Source organism: Staurois parvus, unplaced genomic scaffold, assembly GCF_062004578.1.
Source record: "Staurois parvus isolate SC_StPar_1 unplaced genomic scaffold, SC_StPar_1.0 ptg000019l, whole genome shotgun sequence".
NCBI classification, from domain to species: Eukaryota; Metazoa; Chordata; class Amphibia; order Anura; family Ranidae; genus Staurois; species Staurois parvus.
In genome coordinates, this window is record NW_028317815.1 from 716,974 (window position 1) to 739,316 (window position 22,343).

Below are 22,343 nucleotides of genomic sequence, written 5' to 3' on the forward strand. Positions count from 1 at the left end.
ATTTCCATAGAAGGTATTAAGATCACTAACTATGACGTACATTTGCCTCATAAAAGACCATCAGATAACGGACAAGGAGGAACTCGCTCACACTTACACGCTAACACGACACTCTTTCATACATAACACACACACACATGGCTGTTCATAAGAACTTTCTGAGATGCTGGAACAGGTGCTGCAAGACAAGAGATCATCATTAACGTCACTTCCGTCTTCTTTCTTGGACTCTGTGTTGTACAAGACAAGTTCACATGAAGGACAGAACAGCCATGACAAATAATGGTGACTTATCTGTAAACTTTTGCTTGTTATTTTTACAGTAGTTTTATCTACATGGAACTGTTCATAATACGCTTTACATTGTTTATTTGACACCATTGTGTGATAGAATAAAATCACACTTCATTTTTTATTTCAATGACTCTTTCATTCATAATCGCCTCGAGACACTAGAAGAAGTATTATATGTGTCTAAAAAATACAACATGGTAGTATTAGGATCAGTAGCTTTATTTGAAAAAACACTTCATTATATTGATTTATTGAGGGTAGAGGAGTAATAATATTCAGCTAATAGTTATATGAATATACCTAAAAAAGAATACATAAATAAATGCATGATCAATTGTCTTGAAGCCCCACTATAACCTAAATGTCTTTTTTACCTTTTTATTCAATTTTTCAATATAGGTTATAAGAGAAATTACTGCAAAGAAAAATTCCTTTTTGGAAGTGTGACGGGAGTGACTTTTGGGGGTGGGGGACCCCTATATCATCTTCCCAAATCCCTCTTATGTCTAAGGCACCCTGTGCCTGTTAGGGGGTACAGGGTGAAATGTTATAATATGGGCGTGGGGTTGTCCATTGTTCACTGCCATGTGGTTGGTCCATTGTTCACTGCCATGTGGTTGGTCCATTGTTCATTGTTCACTGCCATGTGCTGCATCCCATTGTTCTGTGTCTTGGTTTGGTGGGGGGTGTTTCCTGCAGCCCTTCCCCCTGCTGGGAGGGCCTGTGGATGTGTTTCCTGTTCCTGGTTGTATTTCCCCGCCCTGTGTATATATCTTGTGTTTGTGTGAAAATAAAGCAGTTGATTTCCTGTCTTAAGAAGAGTCTGGTGCTGTCTATTTTCCTGCATGATCAGCGGTGGAGTCCGTGGATTTGTGTTTGGACACAGAAGCTGGAGTCTAACGGAAATACCCAAGTGCGGTCTGGGTCCAGTTCCGTTACAGGAGGCAACATAAAATTCTATAGTAGTGGTTACACATAACAGATACAGCAGGTGTATCAGTGGAAGACAAGATAGAGTGAAATGATCAGCATTATAAGGAAGCGAGGGGGGGGTGCTAAGTCAGGAAACACAAAACATCTAAAGTATAGGGGTACAATAAAAATAGCATGGTCCCACCTTTATAATGCAATTACATAATGCTTCCAGTTCTGATACCTATTATAGTATTGTGGCAAATTCAACAAGTACAAGTTGATAGACATATTGTAAATTACAAGATGAAGTGGCATTCTAGCATTAATAGCTCTTACTTTTAGGAGGTGTTACATACACTCAATAGATGCACGCTGATCTACTGTGATGTAATAGCCAGTTTCTTCATTGTTTTCAAAAAGTGTCCCATTCATCATTTTTATTGGCAAACATAAGTTCCAATAGCATTTGTGTGTTTAACTGTGTTAGCAACACTCTGCTATGTGGCTGATCTTCTTGTTTCCAGGCCACAACTATGGGTTTCCTGGTGTCACCTAAGTTATTTTGAGAAAATGGAAGCAGTTGGCTGACAGAAAGAAAGTGAGAAAAAAAATCCTTAACCCTTTCCCCTCACTTCTATTTACTGTTAAAATGCCTGTTGATCAAAACATGTTTTTCTAAAAGAGATGAAAAGGATGAGATTATCTTTCAGGTTTTTATTTCTCTTCATGTCTTGGGTATCAGGTAGATCACAGAGTGAATAGAACTTTCCTTAAAATGAATACATCCCTCACAAGCATTATATCCCATCGCCACTTCCAAACCACTGGAGATGGGATTTAAAACTACTCTGCAAATGATTGAATCCACTTTCTAGAATATAAGGCTTTAATTTTGTTTTTCAGCAATATTTTGCAATCATTCAGTGAAAGAAATCTGCTTTGCTGACTAAAGCATGTGACAACAAAAACGGCAAGTGGCACTAATAGATTTAAAAGCAAAATAAGTGAGATTGTCTCTTGTATTCTTATAACTTCATGCTGGGATTTTGACCTTTATTGGTTCAAGACTCAGGGAAAACTGCCGGCTAAGGTATTCCCAGTCTGTTATGCTGTGACAAGAAGTAAAGCTGATAGAAAGCAGTGACAGGGAAAAATAGATCTATTCTCTGAAATGCTTATTTCACACATGAATTTAGTTTTTCACATGCAGATATTGAAGATAAAATGACAGTTATTTTGGGTAGAGATAGGCCCTATTTTTTGTCATCTTAGCAGCCCAATTAATCTTTGTTTTATACTTTTATTTTCCATTCTAATATCCTAGCTTGTTCAGGGGATTATAGAGAGGAAACATTTAATGTGGTAGATTTCACAAGCTGTACTTTTTATAGTATGCATATAGCAATTTTTAGTATTTTTACAAATGCATACATTTTTTTTCTTAACAATTATGTATGTATATATACATTTAAAGGAACGTGTGGCTTTTCTTGAAAAATTGATATAACATATAATTGCTACTTGGGATATTGTGTAATTTACAGGTTTTAAAATTACCTTTGCATTTCAATATGCAGCAATCATTACTTTTATAACGGCCAGAAAATTAGGACATTGCTTCCTTATAGCTCTGGGAGATTTTCCAGCCCTGTATTTGTAGAGATTGATTCCAGTAGTGTATTTTCCTGCTCACATGATTGGTTCACTGTTTTTTGTTCTTTCTTTAAGGAAATGTTTATTTGAGCAGAAGTCCTTAAGTCCTTAAATTTTGTCACAATTTATTCTACAGAATAACGTAAGAACAAGAGGTACACATTAAAACAACACAGACCAAGAGAGACCAAAACATAACAGGTGCCTTACAAGGTTTGACTAAGGTGAGATGTGGTCTATGATCATTTTGTTATAGCTATATTATAACAAATCAATCAAACAAGTCCTAGAGCACAGCAATGCAATATGCGGTAAAATACATAAGATGATCACTAGAGTTATAAATGTGAAATGCATTCATTAAAGATGTGTAAATTATTGTACTAAAGTGAATTTAGTGTGAGTTATCATTATGTTACCAATCATACATAGTGCCAATAATAGAAATAGGGTATTAGGAGGTACAAATCCTTTAGCTACCCTGTGAGCTATAAAGTCATGACTACGGCAGGTGGTACAAGTGTAGGGTTGTTAAGTTGGCCACACCATATTTTCTCAAATTTGTGAGGGCTACCTCTTTGTGTTTAAGTTTCACTTTCTAAGCCCTCATGCACACTTTATGTTTTGATAACGCTGGTAACATTAGCTGTGTAAACTCACGTTAAAAATGTGAGTTTTTTAGCTTTTTTAAACATTTTTGCATCAGCGTTTAGCGGCCACTTTTTTTTACCAAAAATAATATTTTTTTTCGTTCAAAAAAAGTCCAAAAACGCCGGTTTGCCACATTTTAACGCGTTTTACCATGTTTTGCCATGTTTTTCAGTGTTTTTCAGCATTAGAGCATTTTTACAGCTAAAAAACTTCTCTAGAAACCCACTATTTCTGGGGGATTTTTCCAGCCAAAAAAATTATTACAGTCTATGTGTGCATGGACACATGAGATAACATGCTGTGGGGCTTACTGGCTGTAGAAAAAAATGTGAAAAGCCAAAATCAGCAGCTGTAAAAATGTCAAGTGTGCATGAGGACTAAATGTTAAACAGAATTTACCTTCCAGGAAAGATATAGTGTTTCAAGGTTAATTCAGAGAAGTCTGCCATTCCAGATAAGTTCATGAAATAGCTTTCTTGTCGAAACATTTCTCGGGGATACAGGTAGATGTATTATGGTTAATATAAAGGAGACTTTCTGACAATAGTCAGAGGAAGCAAGGTCCACTAAGTTAAATATAAAAACGGGCATTTTCAGAAAGGATCACACCTAAGAATCAAAAAGGGTCATATTCCAAATTTGCTGTGTACAGCTGGGATATGGGTGTTGAAGTGAACCTGGTAATAGGAGGATTTATTTCTGTTGTAAGTAGTGCCTCCTAGGAGTAAAGGGTCATCATCTGCAAGTAATATAATTTTATCATACGCAACATGTCTGGTGAATGTAATAATATGTGGATGCTGCCTCACTACTGCAATAGGCTCAATTGCCAGTGCAAACAGTAAGGGGGAGGCCAACCCAGCCCTGCCTGGCACCTCTCCCAAATGTGAACAGATTGGAAAGAGATATGAGTATACTGACCCTAGGAGAAGAATATATAAGCTGTACCCATTTTATGATTTTTTGCCCCAACCCCATTGTTTGCAGACCTTTGAGGGATAAACCTAGACTGGTATCAAGATACCAATTTGGATATGACTTTAAAGAGTATGTAAACCCAACATTTCATACATTCCTGATATATGCCTGCTTTACCATGTACTTGTATGAAAAAGTATCTTGTTCTCTTTGTATTGCTTCCTTTGTGTGAAATACCTAGTGGTCCTGCCAGTCCTTCTGCGTTCCTATTAAAATATAACCACAGTAGGTATGAGAGCATAGTGTGGTCAGTTCTCTAGCTGTGCTGGGAACTCAGTGTGCTCTCATTCAATGATCAAACTTGTCATAACATGCCCCCAGCACAGCCATTCACTGGGAATTTTAGCGTGCTGCTGTTTCTCCTCCTCAAGCTCTCTGTTCTCAGCTGCATAAGGAGCTCGGAGGGTATGTGATCACTCATAAAAAGGGTAATTTTTTTTTTTTTATCAGGTTGTATAATGACAACTATAATAGCTTATCATATAGATGGAGGGATGGCACCCGATACACTTGAAGTGCAGGAGTTGAGTAATTAATGTTAATGGATATTTTTTATAGACTTTATGTATTCTTTTTTTACTTGCTCTTTAACTGCTATCAGCTCCAGTTCCCACCGTTGCAAGGAGAATTTAATTCTAACAACCTCCCTCTTAGGAAGGCCACTTAGAAAGACTTAAGAGTGTCCTATATTGTGTTTGTGTGGGTCAACCCTTCTATACTTTCAAAATACGTGAATAGTTATTCAGGAATGTCCTTGCCTTTGGACAAATCTCCCAAGCAGGAGCAATCTGAGAAATCAGTGCAGGGGAAAAAGAAGTCAGATGTGTCATCCAATGCAATGTCCTAGTGCTGCATGAGAGGATGAGTTACTGTTACTCTCTGTTGTGTTAGCAAGTAAATGCATTGCTGATGTTAATCAGGGGTGTGTTGCAGCATGTCCCTGACTATTCAGGCAGGAAAAAGCAGCAGGAGCAGAATAAAAAAAATGCTCCCCCATCTGAAGTAGAGAGGAGTACAATATAGAGTAGTTAATGTGTAGATTTCTCACTCTTCATTTGTCATCCGGAAGCTTTACTCTTTGCTTTTGTACTTCTGAGGAGAAATCAGGACAGACTGAAACTTTTGCACTTTTAAAAGTTAAGTCTGACCAATCTCAGAATAATATAATTTTCCCTATAATTTAGTAGTGAATTAGGAAGGGTCTTGGAAGGTTCTTAAGTGGGACTGGTCTACCTTGTACTCTATGGGTCCTCTCCAAAGTTAACTGCCAAATGTGTTGAGTTGCCAGATTTCAATAAATTTAGCAGGGTGTGAACCTTCCACAAGTTAAGGGATACAAACAAATACAAAGGAATATAGAGGTTATTGTGTCTAAATCTTTTATTCTAAATCTTCCAATGTCATATCATGTGTATTTGCTTTATAAAATAGCAGGGCCACATCTTATTTTAGCTGCATAATGTTGTCCTCTGCATCTCCCACCTGAGCTTCAAGTCCAGAAGAGTGTTCTCTTCTTCTCTGAACATCATGCCTTGTAGGGTAATATCTTTGTGAAGACTTTGTATCTGTGATGAAAGACTTGTATTCCCTCTGTTAAATGCCTGTAGAGACTGCTAAATGAGCTTGCTAGCATTATTATTATTATTTTATTTTTTTTTCCATGAAGAAGACTAAAGGCTGGCACAGCTTACCTAAACCTTGTCAAATTTAGGTTCTGTGCATAGCTGATCTAAAATACTGTTTTAATTTATGCATACATGATCATGAAGCTTATATGAACTACTACTGTTATAGAGGTGAAGAAGCTCCTAGATTTGCAACCTGGATGTATTGAGTTGAGTAAAATGGGTGCATTATTCCTTTTTTTTAAGGCTTCTGTGAACTCTTGAAGGCTTCTGTGAACTCTGTGTCTGTTAGCAGATGAAACTTGAAGCTTTACCACATGCAAATACTAGTGCAGATATAAATGGGGGTTTATTTATCAGTGCTTTGTTGGTCATTTGGCCTGATATTTGTTCATATTCACTTACCATTTTGCCAAAGTTCTTTGGTAACAATTCTCCCTAGGTATCAACCCAAATTAATGACAATTACCCAAAATGTGCCCAAATAAATTACATTTCCTGACATTTAGCAACATTTTCATTGTATCATTTACTCTATATAAGAATAGGGGGAATGTTACCTTTCCTGCTTATTCACCTGACATTCCCTCCACCAAAAAGTGTGTTTTTTCCATCCAAAATTAGGCATGTTGGCTGGTATCCCTGTATTGCAAAGAAGTACTGCACCCCTGCTATTCTAATACCATCATTATGTTCTTCAGCATTGTGGTTGTGCCTTTAGAGGGGTTTTCATCAAAAAACAGGGAAGGGGTTCTCCATAACAACAATATGGGCTTTTATCAGCCAAAATCAAGAAAATAATACAATTAGAGTGTATAGGTCCTTAGTTAAGGGCTCAAATACTAATCCTTTTAATTATTCAAGTAACCTTACAACTTGGTAGGGTCCTTTGAAGCTTGAAGTTACCATGTACCAAAAAATAGCACCAGAAAGGTACTAACCCAAAAAGTAACCTAATAGAGGGACCAACTGCATTGTAACCATAGAATTAAGTAAGCTTTATTGAATACAAAATAAAAATTTATGAAATCACCAAACATAGGTATTTAGTTAAAAACCTCCAGATACCACATTAAAATTAAGGACAGATAACGTTGTCACCTTAAAACACCTAGAACCCTGGCTGTCACCTAATACAGCCACACTGACACACGTATATTGAATAATCAAATTACCCAAGACCAACTGGCTTAACCAGGATCACCATATAGCCAAGAACCAGGCTTTACATTAAATACCAGCTGCATAATCAGTTAATGGCAGTATTAACTTATTAAGCAACAACTGCTGTAGTTTATACAAGCATTCTATGAGACTATAATCAGATACAATATTAAGTTCTGCTGAAATGTATGATAAAATCTCATATTGAATGATCTCTGACTCACATTGCTGGATATTCTTGATGCAATACGTTTCTAACCAAGGTAATATGAGGTAATACTGACTATATGGACAAAATTTCACAATGGAAAGTGCCTTGCACAATTCCATTCAGTAACACTGCTATTAACTGATCCAAATGGATCTTATGCCTTAGGTTGGTTTTCAGTATCTATTTAGCTGTATTGCATTTAATTTCCGAGGAGCAGACCAAGTACCACAGTAATACTGACACTATGCAGCTGGTATTTAACTTAAAGCCTGTTTCTTGGCTATACAGTGGTCCTGGTTAAGCCAATTGGTTTAACTGCATTACGGTGTTAGGCCTGGGGTAATTTGCTTATTCAATATACTGTACGCGTGTCAATGTGGTTGCATGAGGTGATAGCCCAGGATCTAGGAGTTTTAAGGTGACAACATTGTCAGTCCTTAATTTTAATGTGGTATCTGGAAGTTTTTAACTAAATTCCTATTTTTGGTGATTTTATAATGTCTGATTTTGTATTCAATAAAGCCTACCTAATTCTTTAGTTATGCTGCTGTTGGTCCCTCTATAAGGCTACGTTTCGTATTTGTACGTCTCTGGTGATACCTATTTTCTGGTACCTGTTATCAGCCAATCAGGGGAACTGCACACTTGCTACTCCCTGCTTTGGGAATACCAGACCACATGCTTGGGGTGCTAGAAGTTTCCCAATGCAGATGCGTGTTTCGATGATGACTGTCTAAATGGGGCATTCTTCTACCTTTGAAGAAATTTCAACATAGTGCCTTTTGTGTTTGCTGAGACAGAACGTCATGTCAAGGAAATTAAGTAAAGGAAATAACAGGAGTTTAAACCTTTCCCCACTCTATCAAAAATAAAAAAACAAAAACAAAACTTTAAGCTTGATTGATAAATATTATTCTATTCAGATTAGCCTGCCAGTAATAAAGAAGAAACTATTGAAAGATCCCATCACTACCTATCTGTCTACACATTTTAACTGCCATTAACAGGTAATTCATTTGATCACCAGACACTATTGATCCCAATTTGAAAACATTGATTTCTGTTAACTTTATTTTCTGGAACACCAATAAAGTACTTTAATTTTTGACTATGTTCAGGGCTAAAAGTTAAAAATGTAAAAATACTTTTTAAGATGTGAAATATTGCATATCAACATTTTATATTTAGCATTTCTAGTCAGTGGATGAAGCTCTAGGCTCCTTTTCACATGCTTACCAGGTTATCTTAACAGTTTTGCTGAAAAAGACTGTTGTTTATGGAGTTGAAATCTGAAGCTCAGATTAACCACATGGCTAAATGACTGAGAGAAAGAACTCTTTTCCTTCTTCCTCTCAACCTACATATATAGTTTCAAACAGAGCACAATGGTTTGAAAACAACAAAACTATTGCTGTGTTTTCTTTAAAAAACAGTTACTGCTCTGCAATCTCTTTGTCATGGGTGCAACATTGTGTACATGTTTATTTTAAGTAAAGATACATGTAAATAAACAATTATTTAAAGCATCAGTTTATAAAATAAATAATGAGTAAAGGCATTTTTATTTCACAAAAGCTTACCAAAAAGTAGTCTATTAAATTTCAATGGGATGGCAATGCACCTTGAAGAGACCTTGTCACCGACAATTGTCTGTGTCTGTATTTGCTTTTTATTTGGCAATAAAACTGCAACTCTTGTACCATATAAAATTTTAATAGTTTTTTAGGCTCACAATATTCACAATTTCAGTGTTTCAACACCATTTGATGCTTGCCAGCAAAGCTGGCCATTTAATTTTTTTATTTTCAAAATGTGTTATGCTCTAAATAGCTTTGTGTGTGAGATAGACTTAATCCATTAAATGCACACTAAGAACATGGTCAAACCCCTATATGCATGGGTCCCACTCAAAAAATGAACCCCCGTGTAAGAGAATTATATGTTTTAAAAGAAAAACATATTAGCTGGGGTTTAAGCTAATTGCAGCACAACAGTTTTATCCAAAAATACTTATATTTTAGATATGCTTCATAGCCCACCAACGCAAAATACTGTATATTGTAGAAAGAAAATCTCAGAGGGCAACAGAATTTTGCAAATGGACCCTGTAACTTGTAATTAGTTTTCTCATCTGCCCTCTGTTAGCATGAATTATTTTTAAATAGTGTCAGGTCTTTCATTAGTTCACTTGAGTCCTTGATTAAAGATCGCTTGTTATGATTCTCTTGTGAACTCCTTGGGAAAGCTGCCAATCCTTTCCTTCATGTACTAGTACCCTGTGTATGTCACACTTTGTAAATTGCTGAAGAAAGATGTTCATTATATTTTTCTGTGCACTGAAATCCTGGATCAATGCTCTATTTTGGTATAACCCATTTTGTGAACTTCACTCAAAAGATATCCTTTCTTTATAAAGCTGATGTTCACACTGCAACTTGCATAGCCCATGGCTGTATTATTTATTGTGCCTGAAGACCAGACCAGTTGGTTTTCCATACAGGTGCCCACTATCCACCCTTAGACAACATTAATTCCCCACAAAAAAGCCTCAAAAGTTGAAACATTTGCAAGTAGAATAAGACGATAGCCTATGGATACACACTGTCAGCCGCTGTACAGTGCATATAATTCCCCTGGGTACTGTGCCATCCTCTGCTTCAGGCTGTCGGCACTTTATATAGAGTTTGACACTACTCTGCTGAGTGTGTCCTATGACTGATTCCATCCACGGCGTCTCTGTAAGTGCGCATGCGCATTTTCAAGTTCTTCGCGAAAATGGCAGTGCGGTAATGCACATGCGCCATTTCCGCTATTTAAGCACCAGACGTCAGTCACATGGCTGTTAGCTTCCCCCTCTGATGATGTGCCTTAGCACGAAAGGCCTCAGGAGGAGCTGACAGCGTGTGACGTCATCGCCGCCGAGACCACGAGGAGGTCCGGCAGCCATCTTACTTGAGGATCAGTGCTGCAGTACTCTGCATTTCTTCATAATTTTACACTTTGTACTGTACCTGCACCCTTTGTTTACTTATGATTTTAACCTGTATACATCTCATAAATTTACTGAAGTACTACACTATTGGCACCCCTTCTTCTTTGGCTCCTTATTGGAGGAGCTGTTAAACCCACAGAGCAATCTCCTATACCATCCAATATCCAGAGGAGGGAGCCCTGTATCCAGGCTGAATACCCACATATCCTAAAGGAGACCTCTGGACCCAGCAGATTATCACTACACCCAAGCCTGATGACCTTTTTCTCCTGAAGGAAGCCCACCATCTGCATACTGTTCATACCCCATCTGGTGGAGATATATATATATATGCGCATTTCCTATGTGCAGTCGGTGAGTGCGCATTTTTGCCATTTATTTCCTGTCACTGGCTTTAGAATATCTGTTGTTGTGGAAGTTATCATTGGTGCCATATATTACATTCAGTCAAGTGGACGATTATAAATTGAACAAACGTTTATTATATTTCATTTATCTAGATTTTATTATCTTTCTAGCGCTGCACTTTATTTACTCATATGGATAAATTCTTGGTGGTGCAGCCCTCCTCAGACTGGGAAATCATCAAAATTGGAAATGAAGCACACAGGTGGTGCAAACACCTAGAGCATTATCCAAGATTTATTATAAAATAAAAAAGACAAAAAACATACAAAAGAAGTATATGCAAAAGCCTAAATGCCACAAGGATGGCCCACAATGATGGCAGAGTATCTGACTGGTGGTAAAATCATCCAGTTGATGTGTTTCGGGGAAGTATCCCCTTCCTCAGAGCTCTTGTGGCGTTTAGGCTTTTGCATGTACTTCATTTTGCGAGTATATTTTTTGTCTTTTTTCTTTTATAATAAACCTTGGATAATGCGCTAGGTGTTTGTGTCACCTTTCCAGAAGTCATTTATTGTACACTCCAAACTGCACATTTTTTAATGTTTCTACTAATTACAGTATGTTGCCTTCATTGCAGTAAAGTACAGTTTATGTAAAATGTAGGTTCATTTGTATACTTTAGAAATCAGGTCAATACAGATCGAATGTAATATTCCAAAGAAAGAAGAACAGCAATGTATGTGATTATATTAGACTTCATACAAAATGCTCACCTTTCACTCCACATTTCTATATAATGCATGTTCCTTCATGGTGCCCAGTGTGACTTTCTGTTTCCTGACCAAGTTCTTGTTAACTTCCAGAGCCCCTTTTCTTTGCTGTTAGTATTGAGGAGGTACTTCACCAATATTTAAGCTATGCAAATACTATAGTATGTCAGTCGGGATTTTGATTGCTGCCAATGTAACTTCTGTTATTGCTTTTGTCAGTTTTCAGGTATTGTATATGTTTTAAAACAGCTGGGCATAATAATCTAACCACCAAAGATCTATCATTTCCTGCTGACAAAGACGTACACATATGGACTGCCACAAAAACTGTTACCTATTGTTCAAAAATATGAACAATGCATAAAAACAAAGGAAGCTTCTGGAATGTAGATAAGTGTCTTCAAACAAAGCTGCCTGAAGACAACAAACATTATTTAATAGTGCCATGTGTTTGATAATAAAAAGTCACCTATGGAGAATTACAATTATGTGAACCTCTAGAATGATCATCTTGAAAAGGAGGTAATTAAAACAGGTATTTATGTCCAACCACATCAGGAATGGGTTTGGTCTCATTGCTACACAATCTTTGGTTTTCCATGTTGTATAATTGAGGTGATTGTAGCCGTATTAGTGCATTTGCGACAGGAACAATTGAGTACTGTCCGTGATACTTTTTTTTATTTGCAATAACATACAATTTTTAGGACAAGCTTTCGGGGAATGTTCCCTTCTTCAGGTCTAAGCAGTACTGAAACAAAGTTTTAGCAGAATGTTGGAAGAGATGTAGGGGATGGGAAAAAAAAAACAAAAAACAAAAAAGCAAAAAAAAAACCCGAGATAAGATACAGCAAAAGCAAAGTCTGGGAGGGGGGGGATTCATCATATGGACAGAAGGTGAAGAATACCTAAAACAATTTTACTCATTGATCAACACTTTTCATCCATCAATCAAACTAAAAATGGAATACTCAAACACACACGTCAACTTCCTAGACACCACAGTGTACATCAGAGATGATACACTTCACACCTCAATATACAGGAAACCTACTGACAGATGCAACTACCTCCACAGTTCTAGCTTCCACCCCCAACACACGAAACGTGCCATCATACACAGTCAGGCCATTAGATACCATCGAATATGTTCTGACCCAAGAGTCAGAGGTAAACATCTCGGGACACTAGCAGACTTCTATAAGAAAAGTTACAAGGACCAAACTATCAATACCAGCATAAACACAGCCTTGAGAACCCAAAGAGAAAATCTACTTCAGTACAAGGAGAAAAAAAACAAACAACCGTGTACCTCTAGTAACCACATACAACCCAGCACTAGAAGGAATAAGAAAAATAATCAAAAATGTACAACCCATCATAACAGAGGATGGAATTCTGAAAGAAATATTCCAGCAACCCCCAATACTGGCCTTCAGACAACCCCCCAACCTCAGAAATGAACTAATTAGTAGGAAACTTACTTCTGATCATGATGTCACAAATAATGGAAGCAAACCCTGCAATAAGAAACGCTGCAAACTGTGCAACCAAATCAATCCATCAAAAAGTGTCAGACACTCAAAAGGGATCTTCAATATCTCCGGCTCATACAGCTGCACCTAATGTTGTGTACCTTATCCAGTGCAGAAAATGTAGCAAAGGATCTTATTTTGGCGAAACAGGACAGAAGTTGCAAACAAGGATGAATTTGCACAGACATTTCATCAAGGAACATAAAGATGACCTTTACACCATTTTGCACAACCAGACCACAATTTGGGAGACCTCAATATTTTAGTTCTTAAAGGAAATTTCAAATCCATTCAGGAAAGAAAAACTTTTGAACGAAGAATGATAATTCTATTTGGCACAAGAGATAACGGCCTTAATTTGGACATGGGATTCCTCAATCATTATCCAACAGTTTTATGACTATCGGCTCAAGCATAACTGCCTCTGCTAGTGTTGTCCCCCCCCAGACTTTGCTTTTGCTGTATCTTATCTCTGTTTTTTTTTTGTTTTTTTGTTTTTTTTTCCCATTCCCTACATCTCTTCCAACATTCTGCTAAATCTTTGTTTCAGTACTGCTTAGACCTGAAGAAGGGGACATTCCCCGAAAGCTTGTCCTCAAAATTGTATGTTAGTGCAAATAAAAAAAGTATCACGGACAGTACTCAATTGTTCCATGTTGTATAATAAAATTCTTTTAAAAGACATTATGGTCAAACCAACAGACATTTCAAAGGACTTTGTAAAAAGAACAAAAATAAAATTGTACCTATTTCTGGTTTACTGAAGACTACTCAAGTGGTCCACAGCATGACCTAGGCACAGGTAACGTAAACGTTTTGTTTAAAAAGTGAACAGTATTTCAATTGCAGAAAACAAACACAACACAACAAAAATAATCCCTATTCTTAAGTATGGTAAATTATGTTTTTTTTTTCAAATAACAAACATGTTACAATTACCTGCTGTGTGCAATAGTATTGCACAGAGCAGCCCTGAACCTTCTCTTCTGTTGTCCCCCACCAGTTCTCCTGACTTCTCCTCTTCTTTGTGTGCCCCACGTGCAGGCTTGGTCCCAAGCAGGGCTGTGTGTGGGTATCTATTGACACACACAGCGCTGCTCAGCCCCCAGCTCCCTCCTCTCATGACTTGGCAGCAGGAGCCAATTGTGCCTTTAGCCTTTATAACCACTTTCAACTTTAATGCAAAACCTCCTCTGTAGACTTAATTACTTACCTAGCAACAGGACAGCAGTAGATAAGACAATGTCAGGTATATGCTCTTATAAAGCAGCTTGTTCTTATGCTTTAAATAAATATGTCATTATCTGCTTAATGTACCTTTTTTACTAACTCTTCTTACTATAATTGTTCACTGCACATATTGTTAACATTTCTATTAATTTCAGTGCATCTTCTGAAGAAACGATTTGCTCATAGTAAGATTATAGTAACAAGAAGTAAACTGTGCCAATGTGTTCAATTGAAATAAATGGGTCCATTATGCATTAATTGAAAACTTAATAATAACACATTAGCTTTTTTAAACACCCCATATGTCTCAGAAATAGAACGTTCTTCGCCTGCAACAAAAAGGGTCATTGGGTTAAGTAATATGCCCAGTTTGTTCATTTGCCTTTCATTATTTCGAGGCACTGCAGATTTTGCAGAAACATCGATCTAATGAAGGGGATTTGAATACAGGTCATGTGTACAGTGACTACAAATTTTACTCGCGTTGCATAGGAAATTATTATCAGTCTCTAGCTAACCTCACACTTTTATGTAGCTACAATACATTATGAATGTATAATTTTCTCAAAGACCTTTGTAATGGAGTAGAAACATGCAGGGCTAACTTTAGAGACACGTGAGTAGTCATACTCTTTTGTATAAGCCCAGCCTATCCTGTTATCAATTGATTGATTTAATGTAAATTAGAACTAGAATATGAGTCTGTCAATTAACGTATCTATACAGTACATCTACAGCTGCACTAAATAGTCCATAAGTTAAAGCCTGTAGAGGGTTGATTACAAAGTCTTGCGACTCATCGCAATAGACTTTACAATGCCCCCCCCCATCCCCTATTACTGAGTTAACCCAAACGGGGTCCAGGGTAAAAAAATAAAGGAAAATAAAGCAACACAATCTTTAAAGGTTAGTGCATCCAAAAAGGTTGTTTCAATTATAAGTGTCTTTTTATAGCTATTAAGGATTCTAGCAGTGAGGCCTCCTTTCCTTAGTAAGGTTTAAGGTAAAAAACCAATTGTGTCCAGTATCCTTCCAGCCCCCCCCCCCATACTTACCTGAGCCTCATCGTGACCCAGTGCTGTGCATGAGAACAGTCGCTCTCCTGGCTCTGTCCCTCCTCACTGGGCAGATTGATAGCCACTGCTGTCAATGAAACTCTGTGATGAGGAAGTTGGGGGCGGGCCCACACCCTGCTGCTTGTGTCTATGAACATAGGCAGCGGGGGTCAGGAGCAAGTACGCATGAGTGCCCCCCTATGAAATGGCATCCTATGGGGGCATTAGATGTAGAGGAGCAGCCAGTAGTGCCAGTGGGGGACCTGTAGTACCGGTGGGGGACCTGAGAAGAGGAGGAAAACCATTACAAAGAGCAGGGCAATATAACATGTTTATTCTTTAAAAAAAAAAATTAAGCTTTACAACCACTTTAGGTTAATTTTTATGGCACAAAAACATAAAATATTAGTCATTTTTGGTAAAATTTAAAAGATGAGTAAATTGATACCAAATATGTCAAGCCTTCAAATTTTGCATGCCCATGAAACAGCAACAAATTCAGTACTCCAAATTCTCCATAGGCAGCACTGTAAAAGCACCTAGAGGTCATCAGTTTGGAGTTAACCATGAATAATGTTCCTGGAATTACTGCCCTCACTCTGAAATGCATGTCATTATGTAACATATCTAGTGCAATTGCAGTTTTCGTACATAAGGTACCTGACGTGTGTGTTTGCATGTGTAAGTACATTGGGGCAGGACAGACTTAACATTTTTAGGGGGAATTTTAAAAGTACTTCACTGTAATTTTTTTTTGCATTTTTTCTCTCTTAACCTTTATTTTATCACATAGTAGATCAAAAGCCAAACCCAGAAGTGATCAGAAGTTCATTTTATCTAGGAAAGATCAGAAAATGGATGATTCCTGGTCTTTTTCCCCTCTACCACCATGGGGGTTCTTGGGCCCACAGGTAAAAAGTGGAGCTGCAATAGCAGAGGTCCATGGACAGCCAACATGGAGAACTCAGAGTGTGTGTAAAACACTATGCTGCTAATGTATGACATATGTCCGTGGCATGCAAAGCATTAAAAGATAAAATGACAAAATATTCAGCTTCAGTTCAAAGACTTCCATTGCAGTGGTGTTCTGTCATTAGATGTCCCCAGTCTGTTAGTCTGCATCATTCAACCCACTTCCTGCGAGCCTATTTGGGTCATTCTGAACCAGGGGCGGACTGACCATTCGAGCACTCGGGCACTGCCAGTAGGGAGCCCCATGAAATGCCCCTTGTACCTTTTATCAGCTTTTTTGGATGTGCTTTGAGTGTGGGCAAGGACACAGGGGTCCCATGATCCCCTATTGCCCGGGGGCCCCATGAGTTGTCAGTCCGCCCCTGTTCTGAACCCATCACAGCCTGTGACTAAACAGTGAATGAAGAAGCATAACAGAGGTGAGCATATCTTTACGATACTCTGCCTAATCTTCCTATCAGCATGCTTCTTGAGAGCACATGAATTGGTGGGTTCCTTGTGCTGCTGATTTCTTTTGCATTGCAGCCCTGCTATAAAGGGAATGATAGCGGATGATTCCATGGCAAATTCAAATATTTACACTGCTTGTATTAAATTAATGCATTAATGATTGCAGAGCCGTGTTTATTTGTGTATTTAATATCTGTCTAGTGTTTAGCATTACAAGACCGTTGGGTGAATAAAAGCTGTTAAACATGGTTTCAAATAAACATACTCCTTAGTTGCTTATACTACATTTCGGACTTAGGCAGATTTAGTAAATACATTCCTGTGCATGTAAAGTCATAATATTTGACATAAATATATGAAACACAGCAAGAAAACAAGCCTCACCATTTGCAAAACATTCCTTTATTATTAGAAATATCTTTTGTATAAAAAAATGTGCATGCGTAAACCATTGCATTTATTGAACACAACCCAGGGCTTCATGTCAATCAGCCAATACAATGCACAAACTCATCTCCTATACAGAGAGAACAAGAGAAGACAGGAATGAAGTTTCTCACAAGTCACAAAAAAGTACTTACAATTATGGTGTAACATATGGCAGATTTTTTTTTTCTTCCATAAAATGCAGTTTCATCTGTGAATGATAGCATTTGTTCTGATACCACTTCTAGTGCACAATAGTATATCTTTAACTTTCATGTGCTTTTAAAATACTTTGACACTTTCATTTTCAAAAAAATAAATTCAGGCATTTTCCATAAATTATGTCCTTTTTTGTTTATTTGAACTTCTGAAACCATTTAGACTGTAGAACGGAAAACATCTTGCAAAATTTGGTGTTCGATAGTGTGGTAAAAAGCTTCTTGGTTCAGGTTGCATGATTACTATAGCTGACATACGTCGTCTTCGTAGATGAAGCTATAAAATTCAGGGAGATATGAGTTAGAATATTTATATAAACAATTACATTACAAAGATTTGTATTTTGTAGTATTTCACTTTTATGGTATGCATTTACTAACTTGGTGGAGTGGCACAGGGCAAATTGATGTGGGCCACTTCAGCTATTTGAATGATAAGAAGCTCAGGCATCACTATAGAATATAATGTGATTGCTGAAATGCTCAGCAGCAAGCACAAGTGGTTTAGCAGAAGAATAAACGTGCTGTGCCTTAGGCAGCCCATACATTATGCATTTTTTTCTTTTTTTTTTTTGTTCAACCAAAGAAAGAAAATGCCTTGATTCCCTCATCCACAAATTTGATGTTTATGGGGGAATCCCTCCCTCTGTGGTATTGTATTTTGACAGTGGGGAGTTTTCTCAGCCATCAGAATACAATGATCAGTGTTGTCAAGTCAGTTTATAGTTGTATACAACCAGCCTGCCCATACATGGATCGAAATTCAGCCGATCCCTGCTGAATCAGCTGGATTTAATTTCACGTATGGCCAGATGAAATGTATAATGCAGGCAGTAATTACATTTACCATATTATTCTGAATAAAGTAATGTATATGGTTCAGATATGTGTCACACATTTATGGTAAAGTATACTTTGGTGTTATTGCTTGGAAGTAGAGCAGGTCTCAGTGGTGGGGTTTTTGTTAAAGCAGAACTATAGTCAAAATAAGAGACATGAATACAGAAGTACTGCTCTGTGGCCACAAGACAGTCCAGACATTTAGCCATTTGATTTTTACTGGTAAGTGAATGGGAGTTCAGACAGTGTGTTATCCACCCCTCCAGTATCCATATATCACATGAGGATGTCAATAATGTATTTTGGTCATGTAATTTGGAAGTTTGAGAGCCCAGAACAGAGGTTTATTCAGCCAACAAACACATGTAAAGGCTTATGCTGCATTTTATGGATTTAAGCAGATAGGCAGTATTTTAGAGGACCACATTTTGACTAGAGGCTTATCTTAAGCTGTGCTGGGTTTTTTCTATGCAATGTGTTCAAAAGATGCATTAACTCAACATAGTACAGGGCAACAGGGGATGCTTTTATGATCTTTTCTGCTGCCATTGGTATTGGATCCCATTGAAGTCAGTCAAAGCCAGTGACCAGGGAGCAGGGAGTGGAACCAGTGTCACACAGAGAGAGAGGCTTGGGAATGATCCTGTACATGTGCTCCCATAAAAAGTCTTTTCTAGAGGGGCACTTACTGAGGAGGAGGAGCCAGGAGCTCCAGCAAAGGACCCGAGAAGAGGGCAGCTAAAGTAAGTATAAACTTGTTTATTTTATTAATTAATGCATTTGCAATTACTTTAATGGATATGAATCATTTATGAAACAGTAGATGTAGACATTTGTTATTGTTACATCCCTGGAAAACAAGATTTGGAGGCTGATTTACTAAAGGAGTTGGGAATCTTCACATAATAAATTATGTGAATATTCACTTCACTCATCCAGTCATGTGAAAAGCAATGTCCCGTCTCCTTTTTACATCTGTACATGATTGGATAAATTAAGTAATTATGTACGTAATGTATTGTGAGAAGATTCACAACTCTTTTAGTAAATCGACATCATGGTATGCACACATCAGATAATTTCCAGAAAAAACTATGATTTTATTATGTTTCTGTCATGTATTCTCTTTTTTTAATTTATTTTTCTTTTGTACTTTTCTTTTTTATTATTGTTGGTTCCCTTCACCATGTCTTTTTCATTCACATTAATTTATTATGTTTCTTTGCACTAGTAGGCAGGGACACTTTTAAAAACAAAAGGCCCTATTTATAAAGCACTGCAATTTGCTTCTATGCCAACTATTTCTGTCACGCTTATAAAGCATTAAACAACTAACAGGCTTAAAAAGTGAACTAATCTCTGAAAGTGTAATTTTTGGTAAAAATTACATAATTTTGAACAAAAGTGGCATATTTTGTCAGACTGGTGAACACAGCTGCCAAAATGGAGCAAACAGAGAAAGATAGAAGGGATTTAAACCACAGTCATAGTGTCATACTAATCAGCTAAATTTTTTCTTAAATAAATATGGTGTATCCCAGGAAAATATGACAGGTTCTCCTGGGAAACAAAACTGTAGAACATGCATTTATAGATTCATCAAAACAAGTAACACACACCTTTTGTTTCTGTTGTTTGTGCGTTATTTGTTACGCAATTTAAATCAATTTGAAAAAAAAAACACTACACAGTAATGCAGTTAAAATCTTCTTTAAATATCATTTAATACATTTTCTAACACTGAAGAAATCATTTATAAATTGTTCCTTTAAGGGCTTTGCTAAATATAAAGGTTTATTTTTGGTTTTTACTAGCACTGTTATATCTTAAGGTTAGCACTGTTTATTTTGGTTAAATATAGTTATCAAACATGTTCTATATTTTATGTAACTGTACCTCCAGTATAGATTTTCATTCTATCCAAGAGCAATAGTTTTCTAAATGAACTTTGCCTAAGGATCTCTGATGCCTTGAAATGTGTGAAATATTTTATTAGCATTAGGAATCAAGGAGATGTTAACAAAATAACAATGTGACTGCAGAAACAGCCAGATACATGTTTGTATATAGTTTATTAATATATATATAAATATATATATATATATATATCTTAGAATATTTTAATAAAAAGCAGTATTTTTTCATCTTAGTTTTAAAAGACAAGGAGATGTGCAAATGATTTGATTGCATATAGTACATGTACAGTTCTGTTCAATTTTGCCATGTCCACCTTCAATTTCATTTCCTTTTTTAAGTACTAAACTATTTATAACTATTCATTATTATTTATTTGTGTTATTTGTAATATGATTTTACTTTTAAGTGCCTGAGACCTTGTGGTTAATAAAGTTAAATGCTGATTCACTTTTCAATTTTGTGTATTTTATCTTCTACTCCAAAAACTAATCAAGACCTGACCTCGGAATTAAAAAGTAGGAGTTGGAGTATTTTTTTTATATACTGAAGGGCTTTCAAACTGGCTTTCAAAAATTATGAATAGCCTCCTTTTACCTTCTCAGAATTGTTACATGGGCACACTTGAACATGAACACACTATTTAAAGTGATATTAAAGGCAATAAAAAAAAATAACAAACATGTCATACTTACCTGCTCTGTGCAGTAGTATTGCACAAAGCAGCCTCGATCCTTCTCTTCTTGGGTCCCATGGCAGCACTCCTGGCCCCTCCCTCCTATGGGGGCACCCAAGCAGGCTCCCTCCTGAGCCGCTGCTCTTTGAGTCCATTCACACACATCAGAGGCACAGCCCGGCCCCCTCTCTCTCCTCATTGACTCATTGGCTGTGATTGACAGCAGCAGGAGCCAATGAGGAGGGTAGGTCCCCAGACAGCTGAAGCTCCCATGAACATTGCTGGATCACAATGGGGCTCAGTTAAGTATTAGGGGGGCTGGGAGGGGGCAGCTGCACACAGAAGATTTTTACCTTCATGCATAGAATGCATGAAGTTAAAAGAACTTCATCCTTTCCAACCACTTTATTGAATGGAACGTTTGGAATGTTTTTACTGTTTTCAACTACAATTGTTTTCATCAAAACACTTACAACATAATTAAACATGCATAAACTTTCACGGTTGACACAGAGACATTATGTATGTATATAATTCTATAGTTGGAAATTTAGCTTGATTGTTTTTTTTTTGCCAGTGATAGATTGCACTGGATACCCTTTATTTATTCAATAAGTTGCAACATGCACAAGTAGTCCTGATAATAGCAAACTGAAGTGCATCAAAATAGTGCAAAGAAAAACTCTCCTTTAAATACTACAATGTTCATTTCAAAATTAGAATAAGGTTGGTAAGTAACAGGAAAAGTTCCCTTACCCTTACTGAATCAGATCCATCAAAGCGTTATGTAATTATTTTCAGGAATAGCTGAGTAATTAACATTTTGTCTTTAGACATAGATCCTTATTAAAGTCTTCATATTTACCCCTATAGACCTTTTGATGTGGATCTTCCCCAAGGAACACCAGGCAATCTTGAGGAGTCCCTCCTTATCACACTCCCTACATTTATGGGACACAGTATGAAAATGATATACAATGAAGTCTCCTCACTCCCCGGAGGCCCCCCAGGCTCCCCCTCTCTGTTGGGGTCCCTCAAGGCTCCGTCCTCGGACCCCTTCTCTTCTCCATCTACACCTCCTCCCTTGGCCAACTCATACACTCTCATGGCTTCAACTACCACCTCTATGCCGATGACACACAAATCTATCTTTCTACCCCCCGCCTCACCCCCTCTGTCTCCACCCGAATCACAAACCTACTAAACGACATATCAGACTGGATGTCGCCCCATTTCCTTAAACTGAACCTCTCCAAAACCAGGCTCCTAGTCTTCCCCCCAGCTCGCACACCACCCCCCACTGACTTCTCCATCATGTCCAACAATGCCACTATCAGGCCTGCCCCGCAGGCCAGAGTACTTGGTGTTATTCTGGACTCCAACCTATCCTTCCAGTCCCAAGTCCAATCACTAACAAACTCATACA

General features: G+C 37.4%; 1 protein-coding gene across 1 annotated transcript in view; it reads right to left on the reverse strand.

Moving 5' to 3' along the window:
* Positions 1-17,225: 17,225 nt before the first annotated feature.
* Positions 17,226-22,343, reverse strand: part of GRM8 (glutamate metabotropic receptor 8) — a 1,278,142-nt gene continuing 1,273,024 nt past the window's right edge. Inside the window, exon 11 of the mRNA XM_089684442.1 lies at positions 17,226-17,764. Coding sequence (XP_089540568.1) covers positions 17,715-17,764 — 50 coding nt within the window. The 3' untranslated portion in view covers positions 17,226-17,714. The remainder of the gene's footprint in view (positions 17,765-22,343) is intronic.